The 23,652-nt window shown below is 37.1% G+C and overlaps 1 protein-coding gene across 1 annotated transcript; it reads right to left on the reverse strand.

Moving 5' to 3' along the window:
- Positions 1-2,491: 2,491 nt before the first annotated feature.
- On the reverse strand, positions 2,492-20,490 carry LOC140002606 (death-inducer obliterator 1-like). Its single transcript, XM_072038501.1, has 9 exons — positions 20,078-20,490; positions 19,756-19,863; positions 19,032-19,167; positions 16,470-16,537; positions 13,978-14,573; positions 13,314-13,467; positions 12,190-12,279; positions 11,339-11,543; positions 2,492-5,128 (listed from the first exon to the last, which is right to left on the reverse strand). Exons 1-9 carry the CDS (start codon positions 20,138-20,140, stop codon positions 2,547-2,549), a joined length of 4,002 nt encoding a protein of 1,333 aa, XP_071894602.1. The 5' UTR covers positions 20,141-20,490; the 3' UTR covers positions 2,492-2,546.
- Positions 20,491-23,652: the final 3,162 nt, after the last annotated feature.

The following is a 23,652-nucleotide window of genomic DNA, read 5'->3' on the forward strand; positions in this document are numbered from 1 at the left end:
CTGCCCACTCGAGCGGAACCATGACACCTACATATGTTAACAACCTCATCTTAAAAAAAAAAATAAAACACCCTCATATCCCATTTTGACTATGACAAAATGGATAGGCCCATTTGGTTTACTGACAGGATTAGTGTTCTGCCAGACAATCCAGCTGCACCAACTCACGCTGTCCTTGCACAGCTCTTGTATCCAATGCACAGGAGGGCAGGAGCACACAGCCGAGCGCGGGGAAGGAGCAGGACTGCCTTTTCTGGCAGCAGCTCACTGCCTCATATGAGTCCATTGCCTCAGCTGCAAGGCGAGCATGCCCCCCAGCCAGCACCATCTTCTGATGGGCGCTGTTTCTGGTGCGCGTTTGGAAAAGTTACCAGAAGTGAGTACTCTTTTCAGAGAGCAGTATGGCAACACAGGAGGGTCCCCGCCGCCCCTTCAGCCCACCCTAGCGCTGAGGGGACCGAAGGCTCCCCCCGGGCAGCTCCAACCCCGCAAGGCCTACCGAGGAGTTGTCAAGTGGTATTAGCGCATCATGCCATGAAAATGAGCGAGGTGCATTTACGGTTCCTTAACGGTGAACAGATTCTCCAAACTAATCTGTGATAAAAGAGCATTTCCTATAAGGAAAAATAAAACTTTCACCTATCTATTTCACAACAATGAAAGGTTCGGGAATCTAGTATTTCCACAGCTCAACGCCAAAATAGATTACTTAATTATTCATTTCTCCAGATCTTTTTGGTGTAAAATCTGAAAGTAACTCAAACAACAAAATCTTCAGAATAAATATGGGCATGTGTTAGAACTGAGAGAAAAAATCACAAGAACAGACTTTCACATGTTTTTCAGAACACCTACAAGTAAGTATCAGTTGGGTGTGGTGGCATCCTGTAAAATACCTTTTGTTAAACAGATGGAAATGAAACTTGTGTGCCATCAGCCTCTTGTGGTGGCATGTTGAGAAGTAGCAAAGCTAGTTAGAAAATAATACACATGTACAGATTTAAGAAATGGACAACGTTTCACTGTAGATGTTTATTCTACTTAAAGTAACAAAAACCTGTGAAGTCGTCATATAAAATACAATTTACAGAAATTTCTATCAAGTAAACCTAAACAAACACACTTGCTTTTTGCATACTTTTACGTATATCTTTAAATTAAAAACATCTCCTTAAGAAAAATCTTACACCATAGTAGATGTTTGCATTTAATACCGCCTCTTTGCATTTTAACATTTTGTCTACGGGTTCAGAATACAGACCAATATTACTAATAATTAATATTACTAAATAATTAATAATTGATAATTATTAAAATTACTAAATAATTAATAATTAATATTACTAATAATTAATAATTAATATTACCAATCTTCTGTTCAAACTTAATGCAGTTTTATACCTTTTTCAGTGGACAGTCTTATATACACTACCAGCATAAGCAGGGTCTGACAACAGTGACACTTTTTTTTTTCTTTTTTTTTTTTCAGGAGCAAAACACTTTTAGAGTGGAAAGTACAGGAAAATGGAGACATTTCTTAAATTTCCAGCAAGGTTCTGCCAAAAGAAAACCCAAGAAATGTCCCACATAATTAATTTAAATCGAAGAAATAAATTCCATGGCCCATTTAATAAACTTCTTTTATTTAACAAACTTCTTTTTCTTTCCTTTGGTATACCAATTCATTTGTAGTCTTAGCTCTTTGCCAATAGATGTCTGATTTTTTTAATTTTTTTGCTGGTTATAAAGGTGCTACTTTTATATACTCTTTAATTGCAGGTTTGTAAAAATGTGAAATTAAAAACCCCTCATCCACATGAAAAACTAGGTACGTTTTTTTTTGTTGTTGTACACTTAACAGATGGATTTCAAAACACAAAATACCTGTATATAAAAAGGAAGATAGTGCACTTTAAGCTTCTAACATTCCATTTTCAAATCCTCCGTCCAATAATCAGTAACACTGTTCTTCTGCAGCCTTCTCCTAAATACGCATGACCCTTCCATTGTAAAATAAACAAGACAGCAATATTTGACTCCTTGTTTAAAGCGTGTGCTGTGGGAACAACTTTGACACCAAAATATCACATACATGAGATGTAAAGGTATGGCTCCTAAGGTCTTGATTAAATTCTTTTACAAAATTACAATTCAAGTTACTGGAAAACATAACCTTATAATTTTAAAAAACAATATGGGCTCTTCTTAGACTTTTTCCATTTCTGTACTGTACATGGAAATTTTAAGATAAAGATGCAAGTAGAAAAAACAAAATCTCAGAACGGGTAACGCTGTGAATTTTTATAAGAAAAACATTATGCACAAAATGCAGCAAGTGAAAGTCCAGTATGTTCTTGCCTTTTACCTATTTGAATATTGTCGTTCTCAGTTGTTCAAAAATTGCTAATTTGTCAGTACATTTTGTAAGGCTAGATTTACAACAGCATTTTTGCAAAGGTGAGAATATACAGTATATACAGAAGACATTGACTCAGTCCTTGCAGTGGTGTATATTATCTATGGGAAATATAACAGCAGTTCTAGTTCTATGACTGATTAGTGGAAGATGAAGCTTCTGCTTCTGTTGGTTTCTGACCTTCCTTAGGTGTTTCTGGCTTCATCTCTTTACCGATCTCCCTACTTTTACTGCGATCTTTCCGATCTTTTCCTCTTTCACGATCTCGATCTCTGTCTCGATCTCGCTCTTTTTCCCTGCTTCGATCCCGGTCTCGGTCTCTGTCACGATCTCTGTCTCTGCTTCTTGATCGTTCTCTGTCACGTTGGTTTCTGTCTCTGTTTTTATCCCATTCTTTGTCTCTGTGTCTCTCCCAGTCCCTGTCTCTGTTCCAGTTTCTGCCACGGTCTCTTTCCCAAGGTCTGCCATGTTCTCGATCCCTTTGTCTTTCCTCAAAGGGTCTGCTTTGTCGATTATCTGCTTGCTGAGGCTCTGGCTGATCTAAAACCTTGTCTTTACTTCCTCCTTCGTATCTCTCTCTCTGTCTCCCTTCAAATGTCTGGCCTCTAAATTCAAGATTTTTGCCTTCTCGGAAGTCAGATCCTGACCACTGTCCTTCTGACTCGGGCCCTTGCCCAGGAATACCAGAAAGAGGTGCAGACGGCCCAGCTTCCTCCCACGTCTCCTTTCTGTGGCCTGGTGGATGACTGGGAAGGTCCAGGAGTGGTCTTGGGGTTGGCTTCATATTTTGTGGCGACTGTGGTCCATGCTGTGTAGAAAATAAGGAAGGAATGGGACCCTTTTGACTTCCAAATCTTCCAGGGGCAGATCCTCTTTGTCCATCGTTATTTGGAGAAACATGCTCTTCTGAGAACTGTGGCGCTGGGCCTCTAAAATTAGCTCCATGAGGTCCTCCGTGTGCATTGAGCATCAGTGGTGCTGGAGGTCCTCCTTTCTGCCCAGACAAAGAAAACGGACCTCCAGCTCGGTTCTCCTCAAAGTGCTGTGGGAGAGGTCCACCCTCACCCTGAACTGGTGGAGATTCAGTTTGTTCTACAAATTGATGAGGCTGAGGGTTTCTTTGTTCTTCGTATTGCACCGCAGAAAGACCCCTGTCTGGTTCAAAGTGACCAGGTCCCTTTTCCTGAGAAGTAAACATTGGATTTGCCTTGTTTGACCAGGATACTTTGTGCATATCTTGCAAAGACTGACTGTCATTAGATGTGGAGAAATTAGGCTGAAAAGACGTACTTGGAGGTGTCGGAAGCAGCACTTTACGTAAAGGCCTGGATGTAGAAGGTTCTGCAGAAACTGCTTGACTCACATTTTCCAAAGTAACTTGAACAGTATTTTCAAACTTGCTATTAGGGGCCTCTTTTTGGAGCACTGCAGGAGGCTTTTCACTGGAAACCCAGTTATCACCACCGTAACTAAGCTGAGTAGCAGGAATTAAAGTTTTATCTTCCTTACCAAGTGAAGTCTGCAAAGTGTTTGGAAAACTCGCTTGAGGGTCACAGCTCTGGTTTAAAACTTGTGCTTGCTGATTGGAAGATGAAGGTAAATCTACTTTTTGCGCAGCCTCTTGGTCCTGATGGAACAATTCAGTCTCTATTAGGGAAGATTTTGGTGGAGGTGACATTAAAGCATCAGACACCGAGAAGTGAGCCACTGAAACACCAACAGCTGCTCGTTGTTGTCTGAGGGCTTCTTCTTGCTCCTCAGTTTGTCGTTTCTGCTCTTCTAATTGTTTGTTTAATTCTTCTAACATTTTTTGCAGTTCCACCAAGGATGAAGACGCAGATAAATCTGGCACATACGAGGCAGGTGTTTCCACGGAAGTGTTTTTAGTGTCTGTATACATTTTGTTAGGTAAATCATTAACCGTAACTTTTGCTTCCTCCAAGATAGTTTTGTCTTCCAGATCATAGGCCTCGTCCTTTAGTTCTGCTGTGTTACTGGGCTTCTCCACACTATACAGTTTTTTGCTTTCACCGGTCTGCATTTCAAAAGCTTTCTCTGGATCATCTTCTTCTTCGGTATCGTATGGCCTGTCATCCTCCTCATCTTCTATAGCTTTGTCTTTTGACATCTGTCCAAACTGTTGTACAATGGGATCTAGCAAAGGAACAGCTGACACACCTCCATCCACAGCTGCTTTAGCTTCCTGATCTGAAGACTGGACAGTTTCAGTCTCCTTAGCAAGAGGTTCAAAAGTCTTCTTTTTACCAAAAAGTGTCTGGGGGATGTACTCAACAGGTGTGGTAGTTTCTGAGGATGAAGAATGCGTAGCAGTAGCACTTGTAGAAGCGGTAGCTGAAACTGGTGGTGGTACAGTACTTGTGGTTCCACTCTTAGTCGAGGACGGTATTTTTAATACTGAAGGTGTAACTGATGAGGTTTCTGGAACGGGAAGTGGGGGTGGAGGTGGAGGAGATCCAGGTAGTGTTGTACTTACAGCTGAGTCTCCCGAATACAGTGTGTATTTCGGAGTTTTCTTTTCTTGTGAAGAAGCTACTGGCCCCTTAGAGTACAGCGATGTTTCTGTTTCCTCTTGCACCTGAATTCGGCTGCGCTTTTTCTCTATTTTGTCTGTATCCATGGTAGTAGCAAGACGCTTCCCTTTCTGACAGATAACCAATCCAAGAATTAAATTCGGACGTGAAGACTCGAGACCTGAAAGGAAACACAAAGATTGCATGTGTAAAAAAACTACTATTTTTTATCTGTGTTCTCAATAGGGACTTATCATTTTATATAATGGCAGCTATGAGTCATAACAGTAACAGTTCTTCTAAATTTCATGCAGTGACATTATCCCATAAGCCTATGTGTCTATATTTAATTACTATTTATATAAATTTGTATACAGTAACTAAAAATGTTTTAATTCTTTCCCTGATATTTTTTTAATATTGCAGTGACAGGTGAATCTTACTGAAAGATGTCCTTGTAAATGTCTCTGCTGTTCAAAAATTAAAGAAAGTTTTCCTATTTTTGTATTATTACTTTCTACTTATTATTGTCCACTTCCTCCCCCAATCAAATATTTCCTTTCTAAATGCTTTGCAAATACCTTATATACACAGAGATACTGATAAGTGAGAAAACCTGGACAAGCAATCTAACTTTCTGTAGGGCTACGTTGGAATTGAAGAACTAGAAATAAAGAGAAAAAAACTAATGCTATTAAAACAAACAAACAGACAAACAACAACAACAAACACTTCACTTTCTGTTACAAAGAAAGCACGAGGCATTGTTAAACTTAATAATTACATTTCTGTTCTAATCTGTGCTAAAATACCGGACTGACATTTACACCATTCCATCAAGGTGACTTTTAACACCGTTGTAGAATTGAGTTTGATGCCACAGACCCTTCCCTAAGTAAGAAATGTGAGCAGAATTACTCCATTGTGAAAGCTTCAGGCTTGAATCCCTGGAGAAGCATTTCCAGAAATGACCAGAAAGTTTCCCATAAAGAGGAAAAATGCAAACAGCTGAAGGTCCGTTTCACATTATTGTATTCCTTCCTTGTACATTCACATTTCCCACAGGCACTCGTGGAAGACAAATACAACCAGAATAAAGAGCAGGGAATAAATCCTTTAACATACAGTCAGTGGCAAATGTAGAAAAAACATATAAAGAGAGGATTTTAACTTCTGGATTTAGTGACTTGAGATCCTCATTTGGGAGCCATATTAATATTTGCATCCAGCAAGGAACCAATAATACAGAAATGAAACTAACAGCAAAGAGATTTACTGTGGTTATACGATGAGGACTCTAAAACCTACACTGTCCCTTATATTCATGACCCTTAAGTAAGAGTTTAAAAGAGGTGTAATATATGAATTTATGTATATCTTTAGTCTCTTACTAAACAAAACCAACTGCTCACTAAGGAACAACTTATAAATAACTAATTATTGCCACTGAAAACTTCTTGATACCAGCAAAAAACCAAACTTCCCATAGTTGCAGATAAATTCTATTTGCCATTACCAGTCATAAGTATGAACCTTTGCTGAAACAACGGAATTCAAAGTTTTAAGGGGGCTCCTAAATTTACTATCTTATGAGAAAATTACATCAGCTGTTTTTATTTGTATAGCTGAAATTATATTCATGTACGCTAAGAAAGAATGAAATGAGGTAAGCCTATTTCTTAAGTTCAATGTGAGGTTTCCTCAGCAAGAGGATTATAACCAGGTAAATCAAGACGATGACTTCTTCAACACAGCTTCATTAAGCATAAATATTTCATTAAGCAGTAACCTGCCTAAATTCTGAAATTCTGTGTTCTTCTGACTGTGACTGGTAATAGTGCAGCACGCCTGTTTTAGCCACAGAATGGAGAGACCAGCAAAATCTGGTTACTCACTAGAAGGTCTTTGCAAAAAGACAGAAAAAATTGGGGCCAATGCAAAATCTACTTGAAGTTTCCTATCAGAAGCAGCTCTCATTTTAAGTATTTTGAAAAAAAATAACACTGAAATTTGATTGAATGCATTCTAGTTCCACAGCTGATTTCAGATTACTTCAAAGTTCAGTGTTTGAGTTTTACATAGTTCTGTGGTTGAGAGGATGTTGGCCATGCTGGTTTAAATAAACTTCTATTTTTCATTTAGTAGCACATATTATTTCCTACTTGTACATTTAAAATTCAGTGCCAAGTTTTTTCCTCCAGATAGAGTATTTCAGTATTTTGTGTTGCCAATTTTCACTTTCTTCCATGGTTAGAAATATATATATATACACACACGAATTATCAATGCATCAAGAAAATGACCTAGCTATACTAACCAAAACTAAGACTTGCTTATAATTTAGTTTGCTTATAATTCTATACAGATTGCCCTTGTGAGAGGGCAGGGACGGCAAGATGTACAACGAAAGGAGGCAGGACAGGAACTAAACAAGTAATTATCTTTGGTGAATCTAAGATTATTTGGAAAGGATCACAAATCCTTGATTCACCCAGTTAAAAACTCCTTTCAACCCACTGCCTAAAAGCAATCCTAGCAATTCTGATCACTATAGTTTACTACCCCAGATGAAGTTACATTAATACGTAACATCAGGGCATAGCTCAAAAGACACCTTACTTGGGAAGACTGTGTACACTCTGAAGAGACTCAATAGTTAGGTATGATTCACTCTGAGTGACTGCTTTACATTTTTTCTTTATCAGCATGTGAGTAAGGACTCCACATTTGGTCAGCATCGACCCGTGCAGAGGATCTCTCAAATCTGTGTTCACCCTAAAACTCCTCGTAAGCATTCACTGTTCTTCTGTCGTTAACGTATTGGTTATCTGCCCTTCTGCAGAGACCTGTGATTTATCCAACTAGTCACAACATGCATCTCAAACACTGACTAATTGAAACGAGCAGGTTTCAAAAATCTATTGGACTGTGCATCTAAAATTAACAGCAAAAAGATAGAAAAACAGTTCTGAATCCCTGTAAGAGACAGAGATCATCGCTAATAAAATCAGAGTAAAACTTAAACACACGTTCAAGATAAATTCCAAAGCTAAATTAACAACGGTTATAACTGAATCTGTTTAGTTTGGTCAGAGAAGAAATCCATTACAATTTTACATTTTGATACTGTAGTTTTCAACAGATGCCTAACCCAGTTTCTAAATTCATTCAATCCAAAGCGATCACACAGTAAGTGCTTCTTTTGGATGGAAATATACAGCCAGACCAGCACTTCAAAGCTCAGTCCCATTCCATTTCCATATCCGTAAATAGGTTTCAATATCCATAAATAGGTTAAGTGCCTAATTTTAGGTAATAACTAAATGAAAATGTTGGCTGCAGTCTCCAACTATTGCTCAATAACTATCTTTCACAAGCAAGCATTTTAAGTGCTGCAAGCTATGTTAGTAGCTTTTGATGCTAAATTATTTATAAAATATTGTTAAATGCATTCTGCATTTGAAGACCACGATGGTGTTATCAAGTTACATCCTGTAATTAAATCTATTTAAACAAGATGTATTAAATATTACTATGGGATTAATTTTTTTTTTTTTTTCGTCAAATACGTTTTTTATTTTCATGAAATCAGTTTTGCAGTATTTATCTACGTAATGGCCACATATTGTCCCTACCATCCGCAGCTGCTAGGAAGTTAACTGTACCACTAAGGATACATCCCTAATTTCTGTACACTGATGGCAAAACTTAGGGAACAGACCTATGCCACACTTTTAACTGCAGAGACCAATAGAACAATTTTAACTGCAGAGACCAAAGCTGTAATCATTATCAACACGCCGTTTAAATACTTGTCCCAGTTAATTGTGAAAGCATGATTGAAAACTATCAAGTTGGTGTATCTGGATTCAGTGATAGAGATCACTTCCACCGCTGTAACACTGCTGCACATTACGGTACATTTGCTGAATGGGAGTGGCTGACATCAAAAATATGTTGTTCTACTACTGCTGCTTTCCATACTGCTATGAGTACTCTAAATATCTTGAAGAGATTTCATGCCTTCATACTTAAGAACACTTCCAAGCTTAAACTAACGGAAGAGATACTGCGGCATGCCCTCTGCTGATACACTTTTTAAATTAAAATTCTTCTATTTTAAATAGGTATGGTACCCGATACATTTCCAACATTGCCAATAAATCCCTCCATAAGTGCGTCTTCCTAGTGCTAATAATGACTGATTATACCTTTTAATTTTTTTTCAAAGTGTTTTCAGATCTACAGATGAAAGTGCTAAATAGTGTTGTGTGTATGTGAAACGAGACAAACAAATTCACATACAGTAAACTACCAGAAAAAAAAAAAAAAAAAAAAAAAACACAATGCTGAACTTCCCACCAACAGATAATATCTGGTAATAAATATCTGAGGTGGTTGAAGTGAATAAATGTGAATATCCTTCCACGTTCCTCTATATTTATATCACCCATGACAAAGTTTTGTAGATCTTCTAGGCACTACAGCAGGTCAGAGGTCCTCAGTTGTGTTCCAAATCCAGTCCATCAGAAAACAGGATTCATAACAGATTCATAATCCGTATGCACCTGATGGAGCTGGTTGATACAGCTGGAATATCTTCCAGCTAGGACTTCTGGAGTGATGGGATTATTGTCCTCCCCCTCCTCCCGCCCCCAGTCATATTTATCAAAGTATCTTACACTGTCATGTTTTTTGAGTACTTGCTAAACTCTATTTGAAGGTACACAAATTTAAGGAGACAATGACCACTTTCCAAAAAATATCTTTATTGGGTATAAAAAACAGTAAATTCCGTCAGATGTCAGTAACAAGTATGTATTACAAGTCTTTTACGCTGCGGTATTAATACATGCCTGCAAGTGTTTATACCTATGTTTCTTCTGGGCAATTACCTCCAGTTTTGAAAGAACTTTTCCTATTTACATTTTGTAAAAACCAGCCTGACATTCCTCATTTCTATACTAATACTAACAAGTCTGTCTACTTTTGCCAGGCCTCCACTTTAAAAGCTTCATTTGAAATGAAATCTACAACAGAAATATAAAAGATAATGTACAAGGACAGCCTATGTTTGCTCAAGAATGCAAGGAGGGGAAGATCATTTAAATGCTTCCCTAGAGCAGGTTAAGACAGGCTCAGAGTGTATGAGAAAAATCTTGTCCAAGAACACAAAGCAAGCGCCCTTTGCAATTTCATGCAGGAAAGAAGAGTATTTTCCTAGCATTACATTACTTGTTGGTGGTGTTTTTTTGTTATTGTTTTTTGAGTCGTATGCCATTAACATGTGAAAACCTGGCCAGGCAGAACACACCTCTGTTTATGAAGATAAGCCCTGAGAATGCTTTATTGAGTTTAGTCCTAAACTTGTATTTGGGTAGCAGAGGACAGTCAGCTTGTCAGAAAGGTCAGCTCCTTACATGTTTTAGTGTGTAATTATTTTGCGCTGTTTAGTATTTTGCAAACCATCCTTACAACAATGAAGTATTGCCTTCATTGTAACCTGTAGCTCTTAAGCTCCTCAACCTGTTACTCTATATGAAAAAAGGTACTTATTTGGAAACTAAGCATATGCACCGCCTCCATCCTCAGATGAAGGTGACTTCAAATTTTGTAATATAAAGGTGTTTCACATCTGAATTCATTCTCATTTCTTCTGTTTCCATGTTCAATGCACAAAGATGGAGCAAATTCGAGCCATACATTACTGCTGATAACTCTAACTAAAAATAGAAGAGCGTAATATATACCAACCTATACCACCTACTGTCTGCCACCTACGCAAAAGGAATTTGCCTGCTCTCAGGCAAACCAATGTTCTGAAGTCAGTGATTTGTCTGGAACTTGATCCAGGTAGCACAGAATATTTCAGACCCCGTGTACATGCATATTGCATGCACAGCGTAATACATACCATGAGATAACAACAATGTAGTGAAACCATAAACGTTACCTTTGTCTTCAGAGATTTCTTGACTGCTCCGTGGGATAAGAGTCTCCTATGTGATTTAGGGGACAGCACATGGCTTGTAGGGACCTAAAACTTGGTGGATTTATGGGTTGTTGAAAGTAGGGTCGGTTGAATGTTCTGATAATGTTTGCTTGTTTGTCTCAATATAGTGGCTGTTCTATGTACTCCATTTGATGGGTAAACAAATCCTCCTAACAGCAGAGATTTATCTTGTTGGAAAGGCTATGTGAGTTTCAGACCATGTCACCTTGAGATGATTGACTTTGCAATTTTTTCCTATATGCACACTTTTAAAATGTTTTTATAAAATTATGTATTTTTTAATTATGCTTACATTAAACATTCAAAACCAATTGGTCTCTGATTTACTCGTTTTGTAATTTTACCTAGCAGTTAACCTCCCCTAAATTTTGTGCTTACCTGGTCCCTTAAAGGGCAAGAGGTTGGAAGGAATTGGGTCCTTAGAACTCAGTGGGATCAGGTAGAGATTCTTGACATGTCTGTTGTTATTAGTTACAACACCAAAACAACGACGACTGCTAAAATAGGAGTAGAGAGAGATATAGGCAACTTCTTCTTCTTCTGTGGCAGGATGGAAACGAATCAAACGAATCAAAAACAATTCCTGAAATACAAAATCAAAGTGGAAAAATTCAACCTGTAACACATCAGCAAATAAAATCGTTTTCCACTTTCATCCAATATAGGATGAAAGTCTGGAGCAGCTTTAAACCAAGATTTAAGAAAATACTGTCATTCAATTGGTAATATTAAACCAGAATCAATTTTGTCATTTTCAGAAAGACCAACTATTTACGTATCTCACATCAAGCTACACCTCTTTAGGTTCAGAATATTCAAATAATTATGAAAGAAATGGAAAATTCTTAGATTATATTTGCATACTGTGCTTCATTTTTACTAAATCCATAAGGGTTTTAGTAGTAAAATTTATTACATACGCTTACTAATAATTTCCTAGTCTTTTAAAATTGAATTTCTATCTTCAGTAACTGAATAAATAGATTGTTTATATTCAATCATTAAAAAACAATAGGTTGTATGAATGTTTAACTACTACACAGGGGAAAGACGATTGGCAGCTCAACAGGCAAACCTGTTTCTTCAATAAATCAAAAATTTCAATGGAATAAGTGGTAGCAGGAGTTTTCTAGGTATGATCGACATCAATATAAATTAGTAACAAGGAAATTCTATCAAAAGCTGCTGTATATTTCTTCCTGGTTTTCCAAAGGATTTTAAGTAAATACCTTACAAAGTGAAGATTTGAGTTTGCCAACATAATCCCAGACTGCCTTCGGTGAGATCTTCCCACCAATATGAATCGTGTCTGGTAAATCCTAAACAAGAAGCATTACATGGTCGTATAAGAAAAGGAAAGAGAGGCTACAGTTTTGAACCAGCACAGATTGCCCCATCCCAGTAGCTTAGGCGATAATACAGTACTATGTTTTACTGAACTTGCACATATACATTCCTAATTTCAGACAGGCTGTTTCCAAAACGCAAGGAGTTCATTATGGCATATTACTGGAAGGCTGGCAGTACACACAAAACAGAAAAAGCACTGCCTGACCAAGATAGCAGTGGAAGGTCAAATACTTTTGTATGCCTATCAGCCGATTCTATTTGTTAGCTTTGCTTTTACAGGGAACCTGTTATATGTAGTATAGCTTTTATCTACGCTTTCAATTGATCTGAAATTTTTGCACCCATATGAATTCTAGTTAGCTTCCTGTCATGATGACAGTGAAACCTGTTTTAGCAAAAACAACAAGAGAGCCACCAACCCTCCTAAGAAAAGACCTAAACTACACGCCTGAAACCCTCAATCACAACAAATACACTTCTTCAGAGAAGTTAAGTAACTGCTCAGTTGTTTCATCACAAGCTGTCATACTACCTAATTAGTTGAATGTACACCCTCCCAAAATATAAAAGCAGTCGCATCAAAGTTAATCAAAGGATGATATTTTTAATAAATGGCCAAACTTTTCTAATAGATCACATCAGTGATCCATCCATCTGTTTGTGAGCAGAACAAGGCATCTCTTTCAAAACACATGCTGATGATGCTTCTCGTCAAAAACTGATCTTGAAATCAAGCTATTATTCTATGTTAGATACTAACATATATAGAAACATATTAACAGACATGAGAATTCTTCACAAATACGTGAGGAATTTTTTTTAAAAGGCTTTCTCTCCTCCCCCCTGCCTCAGGCTACTGTTCCTATTACTAAAGGAGATTACTAAAGGGATGCAATTTTTTTTTTTGTTACACGTCCAATATAACGCCATACACAGTGACCCCAGCCTTTCTAACAACAGGAACTGCAATACATTCTAAACGCATAAACATGTCAGTGCTAACCTCACTAAGATAATCAAAGCACCCGGAGACAGGATATGCTTTAGTGATAAATTTGGCCACACTCTGCAGATTAATAAATCCTTTCCAAATGGTGTTGAGGCGAGAGAGGAAGAGAGAAGTATCGCTGCCTTGAGGTGAGCGTGGCTCAGCAACGCTGCAAAACAAATCCAAAAGAGAAACGTTATAGAGCACAGTAAGAATGCTTCCTTCTTCTTCTTTTCTTCCCTCCTCTTATTGATCAATTACTTTATTTTAAAAAAGCAAGTAACAGAAGCCTTAGTAAATGCTTTGTTAATGTTTTCCACTTTCATCCAATATAGGATGAAAGTCTGGAGCAGCTTTAAACCAACCCTCACAAACACTTAATATATTTGAATGCACATGCAGATTTAAAGTCAAATATCTTATAAGTTTTATTTCTCTGTTAAAACACATTGAAGAATTTTTACTGTCAATATATAACGATGCTCAGAAAATGTTACCAACTAGAGAAGTTAAACAAGGAGATGACAAATTAAAAATTTAAAGTTCAGGTAATCGCATTGAAAGTTGAACATGCCTTTTGATTATTGGCAGGGGAGGGTAAGAAGCAAAGGGGGACAAACAAACTGAACATAGCGAGACCAGAGATTCAGTGGCTTAGCTTACTATTAAATATACACACCTGATATTGGGTGACTGATGAACAGCTAAGTATCTTGGATCTGCTGAGGACGATGGCTTTGTTAATATTGATTTGGGGACAGTCATAACTGGTTTTGACATTTCCTGCTTTGTCTCCCCTGTTAAAACTTCACCAGATGCAGTACCAGAACGCAGGGCTGTGGTCGTAGTACCAGAGGAGCCGCTCATTGGTGTTCTAGGCTCTCGTCCAGAAACTGTTACAGTTGAGACAACTGCACCAGTGCAAGAGGCAGGAAAAGTCGAAGGTTCTTCAGATGAAGTATCTGTGTTGTCATGGCCTTGGGTTGTAGGAATGTAAGTTCTTTCTAAGCTTGACTGGGAAACTGCTTCTGCTGCAGGTGCAACTTCGGTTTCCTCTGTGTTTTCAGAGGCTGCCTCTTTAGCAGGCTCCGCTGCTGCTGCTGGTGCAGAACTTTCATATTTTCGCTGAACTTCTGGTTTAGATTTTGACACTGCTTTTTTAGCAGAAGCCATTAATTTTATCTTCTTCGGTGGTAATTCATCTTCAGATGCTGAAATCTGACCTACAAAATTAATTTTAAAGTGTTTTTGATTACTGTTTAACAATGAAAAGGTCTGAAGAGAAAAACAAGTAAGCAAGCAATGCTCTTAATAATTCTTTTACTTCAGACAAAGTCAACACTGTAGATACCTGTACAGATTTTGCAGTTCAGGTCAAAAAGATGGGCTCGATGTTCATTTGTTGTATCCTTACACATACTGCTAAAAACGTCTAGAGAAGGAGCACTATTTACATTTTGTACAGTTTGGGTTGACTTCTGCTGCTCCTGGAAATGAACAAACACAGAAAACATTCTGGTTGATTGCTAAATTCAATCATAAAAAAATACTTTTGAAACCGTTAATTCCAGTTCTTTAAAAAGATATTAAGGGCTGTGCAGAACTACTGCTCTGAGCAGCACTGACAAAAAGATGGAATTTTGAACTATTCTTCCCCTTTTATCATTTGTTTAAGAATATCATGTCAAACAGAGTTCTCAAATAGTATTTGTCCTCATTTCATTTCATGTAATTCTGAAGTAGATACTATCACATTAACTGCTTCCTGAGAATACAGAATTGTAATACTGATCACATTTTTGGGGGGGAAAACAATTGGCTAAGATTTTGCTGTAAACTGAGGCAAAGGTCTGAAAAACACGCATCATCTGATATTTTAGAAGCACATGCGATATATGCCCGATATTAGGTTGTTGCATTCCTTCAAACCAAAAGGAAAATGCTCATAGCGCACCTACTAGGTGATATTCTTACAGTTCATTGAAACAACCTGCATTTCTGATACAAAATTTGAGGCCCTAGTTAGCATTTATCTCCCTTGGCACCTCCATGCTAAAGCAATAGCTAATACTTACATCAGAATCAGACACCGGGGGAGAATCTTCCATATTTACATCTGGCACTTGTTCCCGTTTTACAGCTGCTTTCTTGATCTCGTGTGATTTGTTTCTTGACTCTAACATCTGAGAGAAACAAAAACACTTTAGTAACAAGTCTGCATACTGATTTTATAATTTTATTTTGTATTTTCTTATCAGTTGGCTAGTGGAAGAGAAAAAGCTTACGTTATTCATATTTCATTAGGAAGAAAACAATATATTAATTATGGGTGGTAAGGGCTGGTGAAGTTACTGTTAGTTCATATCTAAGGACACACTGGAGAATCGTATTGCTTACCGCTTTGGCTGGTTTCTCCTTCCATACAAACAGTTCTTTAGATACAAGTTCTTCGGGTGTCATTCTCACTAGTTTTGACAGTGAGATTTCTCCACAAAGAACACGATGAAGAAGTCCCTAAAAAAAATAAACAAACCACACTTTGTTGCCATGCTGAATAACTTAAGCAACTAACATGATTTGCAGTGCTGGACTGTCAAAACCCTTTCAGGTTTCTTAATTCCCTATTAAAAATGCCAGTTAATCTTAAGAAAACTTAGCACGGTGCAGCAACCAGAAACTAATGATGAAATCATCATGAAGTATGAATTTTCCACATTACCATAAAATATACTATCAATTCTACTGAACAGGAATTTCGAGAGATGAACTGCCACTCCTGTTTCATATCTATAGTAGAATTTTTTTTAAAGAAATTACGTTGTCTAGTCACTATTCCCATCTGCACCAGCTTCTTTTTCCTTTAAAAGATAAATTATCATGTACACAAGTGGTCTCCCATACAAACCACAGAACGTCACAGAAGAAAAACATTTATTTTTTTTCTAAGAATGCCATTCAATAAACAAATATTTCGCTACAAAGGCCAATCTTAATAAATACACGCGATCCAACTGGACTTCCATTCCAACTGGATTATTTAATATTTGAATGGCTTTCAAACAATTTTTTAGAGCATAATTCATAAGTCTCTCTCTTGAAACTACATATTGATGTATTATTTAAAAAACAGAATATATTTCAGTACGTTTACTGTTTAAGTAAATTCCAAACCTGATTTTTTGGGTCGTCGAGATCGAACATGATTCTACGGTATCTACTCTTGTATCGGTTGTCCGTAACTTGAAACAAATTAAACACCTCCTTTTCAATATTGAGTGCTACTTCCCCTACTTCACTCTCTGTCATGACCAGATCATCACTATCATTGACTCTGTTAAAAACAAGAAAGGGTATGCGCATTTATGTTAGGCACAAATTCTTCAGGCAGCATTCATAAAAACTAAATTTTCAGAGGAAGGAGTTAACCACGCTTTTATTCACTCAGTGAGGACTTCCTTAAAACACATTTCAAAGCCAAAGTCTATCTCAGGACCTCAAAATGTCAACAATGGCAACCTTTTGCTACTGTCTACAGAAGACCACGGAAGACAGCCTTAACGAACTGAAGCCAGGTCAGTCCTTACAAATCCTCCTACTCGTGACACTGCAATTAGTTTTCTGTTGTTGTTTTTTGTCATGAGCTACTGAGGGAGCTAAAACACTTCAGTTTTAATCTTAGACCCTCCACTGTGAACAGCATTTCTATTTCAGAGACACTACCAGAGCACAGTGGCCTAAGTCTTGACAGCTGACAAGAGCTTTAATATTTGTGGGACAATGTTTCAGCTTTTTTTTTTTTTTTTAAGAAAAAAAAAAAAAGTAATACAGTTGCTAACTTTGGGAGAAGAAGGAACCTCTGCCTCAGCAAGCCCTTGCAACCTTTCACTGTGATATTCCCTACACTATGCTTCGTACAACCCCTACATCTCCAAACACCACCATTGCCAGATATCAGCTTCAGGTCACCTGCATTATAAACATCTCTATGCTGTGATTTAATTCTTCAACTGTAATTGTCTCTCACTACAAATGGGATAGTGACGTTTTTTTAAAGGCTTTTTCACATGCCCAATTCTTTGGCATCAGATTTTTTATTTTTAATAAAGCTCTAATGCTAAAAATACTTGTAGTAATTTCTAGCACAAATTAAATCCCTTAGTATCACTTAGCAAGAAAGAAACAAAACTCTGCAGGCTAACCCTTTACTTCTAGTTGTAGTTTCCTATATAAAATAAGTGCTTTGAATTCCCACCCACCTCTTCCATAACATTTCTTTTAGGGACTGACGAATATATTGTCGAATCTGCGAGTTGGGCTGCGACTGGATAGGGCTAGCTTGTGTTTTTGCTTGACTACTTCCAGATGCAGTAGCTGTTAAAACAAAGAAGAAAATGCAGTATTAAATGCTTAACATTATAACTTCCTGTTTATGAAGACCAGCTGTCAACCTATAAGGAAGTCTGTGAAATACCTCTGGAGAACTACCAAGTATATAATTTAAGCCATTCATTTTTAAAGCCTTTTTAAAAAATGTGTAAAAGTTGACTTTTTTAAGAAGAAGTTTGCCTTTCATCCTGCAGAGAGCACTTCTCAGAGACTGTCTGAAGAGTTTAAAAGAGTTGCATTTTGGTTGTAAAGGTTGAAAATCTCAGTCACAAGCTATGCAAGAAAATTAAAAAAAAAAAAAAAGACACCACCTTCAAAGATTCCTGAGTTGGACTTCATGATTAAACTTCAAAACAAACAAACAAACAAACAAACAAACAAACAAACATTTTCGCAAAGTCTTTAAAAAAAAAAAAAAAAGCAACACAACCCATATCTCACATTTAAGCAGAAATCCTCGCTCCAAACTTTCTACTTTAAGGAGCAAGCAAAGAGAGTCAAGTTAAACAACAAATCAATTGCTTAAAATTTTAAATATAAGTTCAAGCCATTTGGTTGCTAGTATGAGTATCACACTGTCGCTATAAACTATCAGATCTTCTCATTTACTTTCCAGTTAAACTCTAGATTTAATACTATCATATTTAATAATTAAATATTAAAACCATTGCTCAAACTGCGGCTATTTAATTCCCACCAACTATTCCATTCACAATATCCAAAACTGCCATTTAATGTTTTTTCTAACATCAATATATTGACAATACACATAATGCACAAGAAAATTTACAAATTACAAGCGAAGACTCCATATACTGAAGTTATAAATGCACAGGACTTTAAAAACAAGCATTTCTGTAGGTTGCATTTCACCTGTCCACATTTTGGCACTGACGGGAACAGTTCAGCAAAACGTAATAAGCCAAAACACACTCTCCATCCAGCAAACGTGATGTGCTCCACTTCAGTTTGCCAGAAGTATCGTTTACAGGACATCAGAGTTACCGTGGGCAGAGTTACCGTGACACATTCGTTGTGACAGCACAAAGGTTCCGAGGGAAACCAAGAAACAACTCCTGAGATGAAGTTGTTCTGATTAGAAAAGCTAAAGTTAATTCCCCAAAAGTCTTTTTTCTCCTCATAAATCTGCATTTGACTACTGACCAGTTTGTGATTTCTTAATTTTTTAATTATTATCTGATGTTTTTAGCTAGCAAGGTCTTTTAATCAGAATTAGCCCCAATTTGATTACTGTTTAAAAATGAAAAGGTCTGAAGAGAAAAATAAGTAAGCAAGCAATGCTCTTAATAATTCTTTTACTTCAGACAAAGTCAACACTGTAGATACCTGTACAGATTTTGCAGTTCAGGTCAAAAAGATGGGCTCGATGTTCATTTGTTGTATCCTTACACATACTGCTAAAAACGTCTAGAGAAGGAGCACTATTTACATTTTGTACAGTTTGGGTTGACTTCTGCTGCTCCTGGAAATGAACAAACACAGAAAACATTCTGGTTGATTGCTAAATTCAATCATAAAAAAATACTTTTGAAACCGTTAATTCCAGTTCTTTAAAAAGATATTAAGGGCTGTGCAGAACTACTGCTCTGAGCAGCACTGACAAAAAGATGGAATTTTGAACTATTCTTCCCCTTTTATCATTTGTTTAAGAATATCATGTCAAACAGAGTTCTCAAATAGTATTTGTCCTCATTTCATTTCATGTAATTCTGAAGTAGATACTATCACATTAACTGCTTCCTGAGAATACAGAATTGTAATACTGATCACATTTTTGGGGGGGAAAACAATTGGCTAAGATTTTGCTGTAAACTGAGGCAAAGGTCTGAAAAACACGCATCATCTGATATTTTAGAAGCACATGCGATATATGCCCGATATTAGGTTGTTGCATTCCTTCAAACCAAAAGGAAAATGCTCATAGCGCACCTACTAGGTGATATTCTTACAGTTCATTGAAACAACCTGCATTTCTGATACAAAATTTGAGGCCCTAGTTAGCATTTATCTCCCTTGGCACCTCCATGCTAAAGCAATAGCTAATACTTACATCAGAATCAGACACCGGGGGAGAGTCTTCCATATTTACATCTGGCACTTGTTCCCGTTTTACAGCTGCTTTCTTGATCTCGTGTGATTTGTTTCTTGACTCTAACATCTGAGAGAAACAAAAACACTTTAGTAACAAGTCTGCATACTGATTTTATAATTTTATTTTGTATTTTCTTATCAGTTGGCTAGTGGAAGAGAAAAAGCTTACGTTATTCATATTTCATTAGGAAGAAAACAATATATTAATTATGGGTGGTAAGGGCTGGTGAAGTTACTGTTAGTTCATATCTAAGGACACACTGGAGAATTGTATTGCTTACCGCTTTGGCTGGTTTCTCCTTCCATGCAAACAGTTCTTTAGATACAAGTTCTTCGGGTTTCATTCTCACTTTGTTGCCATGCTGAATAACCTAAGCAACTAACATGATTTGCAGTGCTGGACTGTCAAAACCCTTTCAGGTTTCTTAATTCCCTATTAAAAATGCCAGTTAATCTTAAGAAAACTTAGCACGGTGCAGCAACCAGAAACTAATGATGAAATCATCATGAAGTATGAATTTTCCACATTACCATAAAATATACTATCAATTCTACTGAACAGGAATTTCGAGAGATGAACTGCCACTCCTGTTTCATATCTATAGTAGAATTTTTTTTAAAGAAATTACGTTGTCTAGTCACTATTCCCATCTGCACCAGCTTCTTTTTCCTTTAAAAGATAAATTATCATGTACACAAGTGGTCTCCCATACAAACCACAGAATGTCACAGAAGAAAAACATTTATTTTTTTTCTAAGAATGCCATTCAATAAACAAATATTTCACTTCAAAGGCCAATCTTAATAAATACACGCGATCCAACTGGACTTCCATTCCAACTGGATTATTTAATATTTGAATGGCTTTCAAACAATTTTTTAGAGCATAATTCATAAGTCTCTCTCTTGAAACTACATATTGATGTATTATTTAAAAAACAGAATATATTTCAGTACGTTTACTGTTTAAGTAAATTCCAAACCTGATTTTTTGGGTCGTCGAGATCGAACAGGATTCTACGGTATCTACTCTTGTATCGGTTGTCCGTAACTTGAAACAAATTAAACACCTCCTTTTCAATATTGAGTGCTACTTCCCCTACTTCACTCTCTGTCATGACCAGATCATCACTATCATTGACTCTGTTAAAAACAAGAAAGGGTATGCGCATTTATGTTAGGCACAAATTCTTCAGGCAGCATTCATAAAAACTAAATTTTCAGAGGAAGGAGTTAACCACGCTTTTATTCACTCAGTGAGGACTTCCTTAAAACACATTTCAAAGCCAAAGTCTATCTCAGGACCTCAAAATGTCAACAATGGCAACCTTTTGCTACTGTCTACAGAAGACCACGGAAGACAGCCTTAACGAACTGAAGCCAGGTCAGTCCTTACAAATCCTCCTACTCGTGACACTGCAATTAGTTTTCTGTTGTTGTTTTTTGTCATGAGCTACTGAGGGAGCTAAAACACTTCAGTTTTAATCTTAGACCCTCCACTGTGAACAGCATTTCTATTTCAGAGACACTACCAGAGCACAGTGGCCTAAGTCTTGACAGCTGACAAGAGCTTTAATATTTGTGGGACAATGTTTCAGCTTTTTTATTTTTTTTTTTTTAAAAAAAAAAAAAAAAAAAAAAAAGTAATACAGTTGCTAACTTTGGGAGAAGAAGGAACCTCTGCCTCAGCAAGCCCTTGCAACCTTTCACTGTGATATTCCCTACACTATGCTTCGTACAACCCCTACATCTCCAAACACCACCATTGCCAGATATCAGCTTCAGGTCACCTGCATTATAAACATCTCTATGCTGTGATTTAATTCTTCAACTGTAATTGTCTCTCACTACAAATGGGATAGTGACGTTTTTTTAAAGGCTTTTTCACATGCCCAATTATTTGGCATCAGATTTTTTATTTTTAATAAAGCTCTAATGCTAAAAATACTTGTAGGAATTTCTAGCACAAATTAAATCCCTTAGTATCACTTAGCAAGAAAGAAACAAAACTCTGCAGGCTAACCCTTTACTTCTAGTTGTAGTTTCCTATATAAAATAAGTGCTTTGAATTCCCACCCACCTCTTCCATAACGTTTCTTTTAGGGACTGACGAATATATTGTCGAATCTGCGAGTTGGGCTGCGACTGGATAGGGCTAGCTTGTGTTTTTGCTTGACTACTTCCAGATGCAGTAGCTGTTAAAACAAAGAAGAAAATGCAGTATTAAATGCTTAACATTATAACTTCCTGTTTATGAAGACCAGCTGTCAACCTATAAGGAAGTCTGTGAAATACCTCTGGAGAACTACCAAGTATATAATTTAAGCCATTCATTTTTAAAGCCTTTTTAAAAAATGTGTAAAAGTTGACTTTTTTAAGAAGAAGTTTGCCTTTGATCCTGTAGAGAGCACTTCTCAGAGACTGTCTGAAGAGTTTAAAAGAGTTGCATTTTGGTTGTAAAGGTTGAAAATCTCAGTCACAAGCTATGCAAGAAAATTAAAAAAAAAAAAAAAGACACCACCTTCAAAGATTCCTGAGTTGGACTTCATGATTAAACTTCAAAACAAACAAACAAACATTTTCACAAAGTATATATACGTTCAAGCCATTTGGTTGCTAGTATGAGTATCACACTGTCGCTATAAACTATCAGATCTTCTCATTTACTTTCCAGTTAAACTCTAGATTTAATACTATAATATTTAATAATTAAATATTAAAACCATTGCTCAAACTGCGGCTATTTAATTCCCACCAACTATTCCATTCACAATATCCCAAACTGCCATTTAATGTTTTTTCTAACATCAATATATTGACAATACACATAATGCACAAGAAAATTTACAAATTACAAGCGAAGACTCCATATACTGAAGTTATAAATGCACAGGACTTTAAAAACAAGCATTTCTGTAGGTTGCATTTCACCTGTCCACATTTTGGCACTGACGGGAACAGTTCAGCAAAACGTAATAAGCCAAAACACACTCTCCATCCAGCAAACGTGATGTGCTCCACTTCAGTTTGCCAGAAGTATCGTTTACAGGACATCAGAGTTACCGTGGGCAGAGTTACCGTGACACATTCGTTGTGACAGCACGAAGGTTCCGAGGGAAACCAAGAAACAACTCCTGAGATGAAGTTGTTCTGATTAGAAAAGCTAAAGTTAATTCCCCAAAAGTCTTTTGTCTCCTCATAAATCTGCATTTGACTACTGACCAGTTTGTGATTTCTTAATTTTTTAATTATTATCTGATGTTTTTAGCTAGCAAGGTCTTGTAATCAGAATTAGTCCCACAGCCCCATCTGCAGAGAGCTATGTGCTTCCCGAGAAGGATGCAGAAATTCAACTTTGGTTAATTTCACCACAAACCAAATGGACCCTTTTGGTCTTCCATACCTGCTACAGTGAGAGCAGACATTATCAGGAAGGGTCTAACAACCGATTTTTCTCAGACTTGAGGGGGACAAAGGTAGGGAGCACCCTTCTGAAGCCCAGTTCGCCCAGTTCAAGAAATCCTCTAACAGCATACTGTTTGAATAGAAATACACCTCAGAAAGGGGAAGATTTGGATTACCTAAGAAACAATGTCACTACTCATTTCTGAGTGAAACAGCCTTCCCACCTTGGCCGGTCGTTAAATTCTGTTAGACGCTGAGCATTTGTAGTAGGCACCTCCAGCAGAACGCAAGCTTGTAACGAGCTGCACTACACTGCCTCTTACTGCCAGCATGTTTCACCACCAATACACAAGCTGGTGGTTAAGATGAACCATAAAACCGATGCTGTACCTGAATTTTCATAAGGCTAGGCAGAGAAGCAGGTGCTAAACATTGCCTGGAATACAAAGTG

Source organism: Anas platyrhynchos, chromosome 5 (genome assembly GCF_047663525.1).
Source record: "Anas platyrhynchos isolate ZD024472 breed Pekin duck chromosome 5, IASCAAS_PekinDuck_T2T, whole genome shotgun sequence".
Lineage (NCBI taxonomy): Eukaryota > Metazoa > Chordata > Aves > Anseriformes > Anatidae > Anas > Anas platyrhynchos.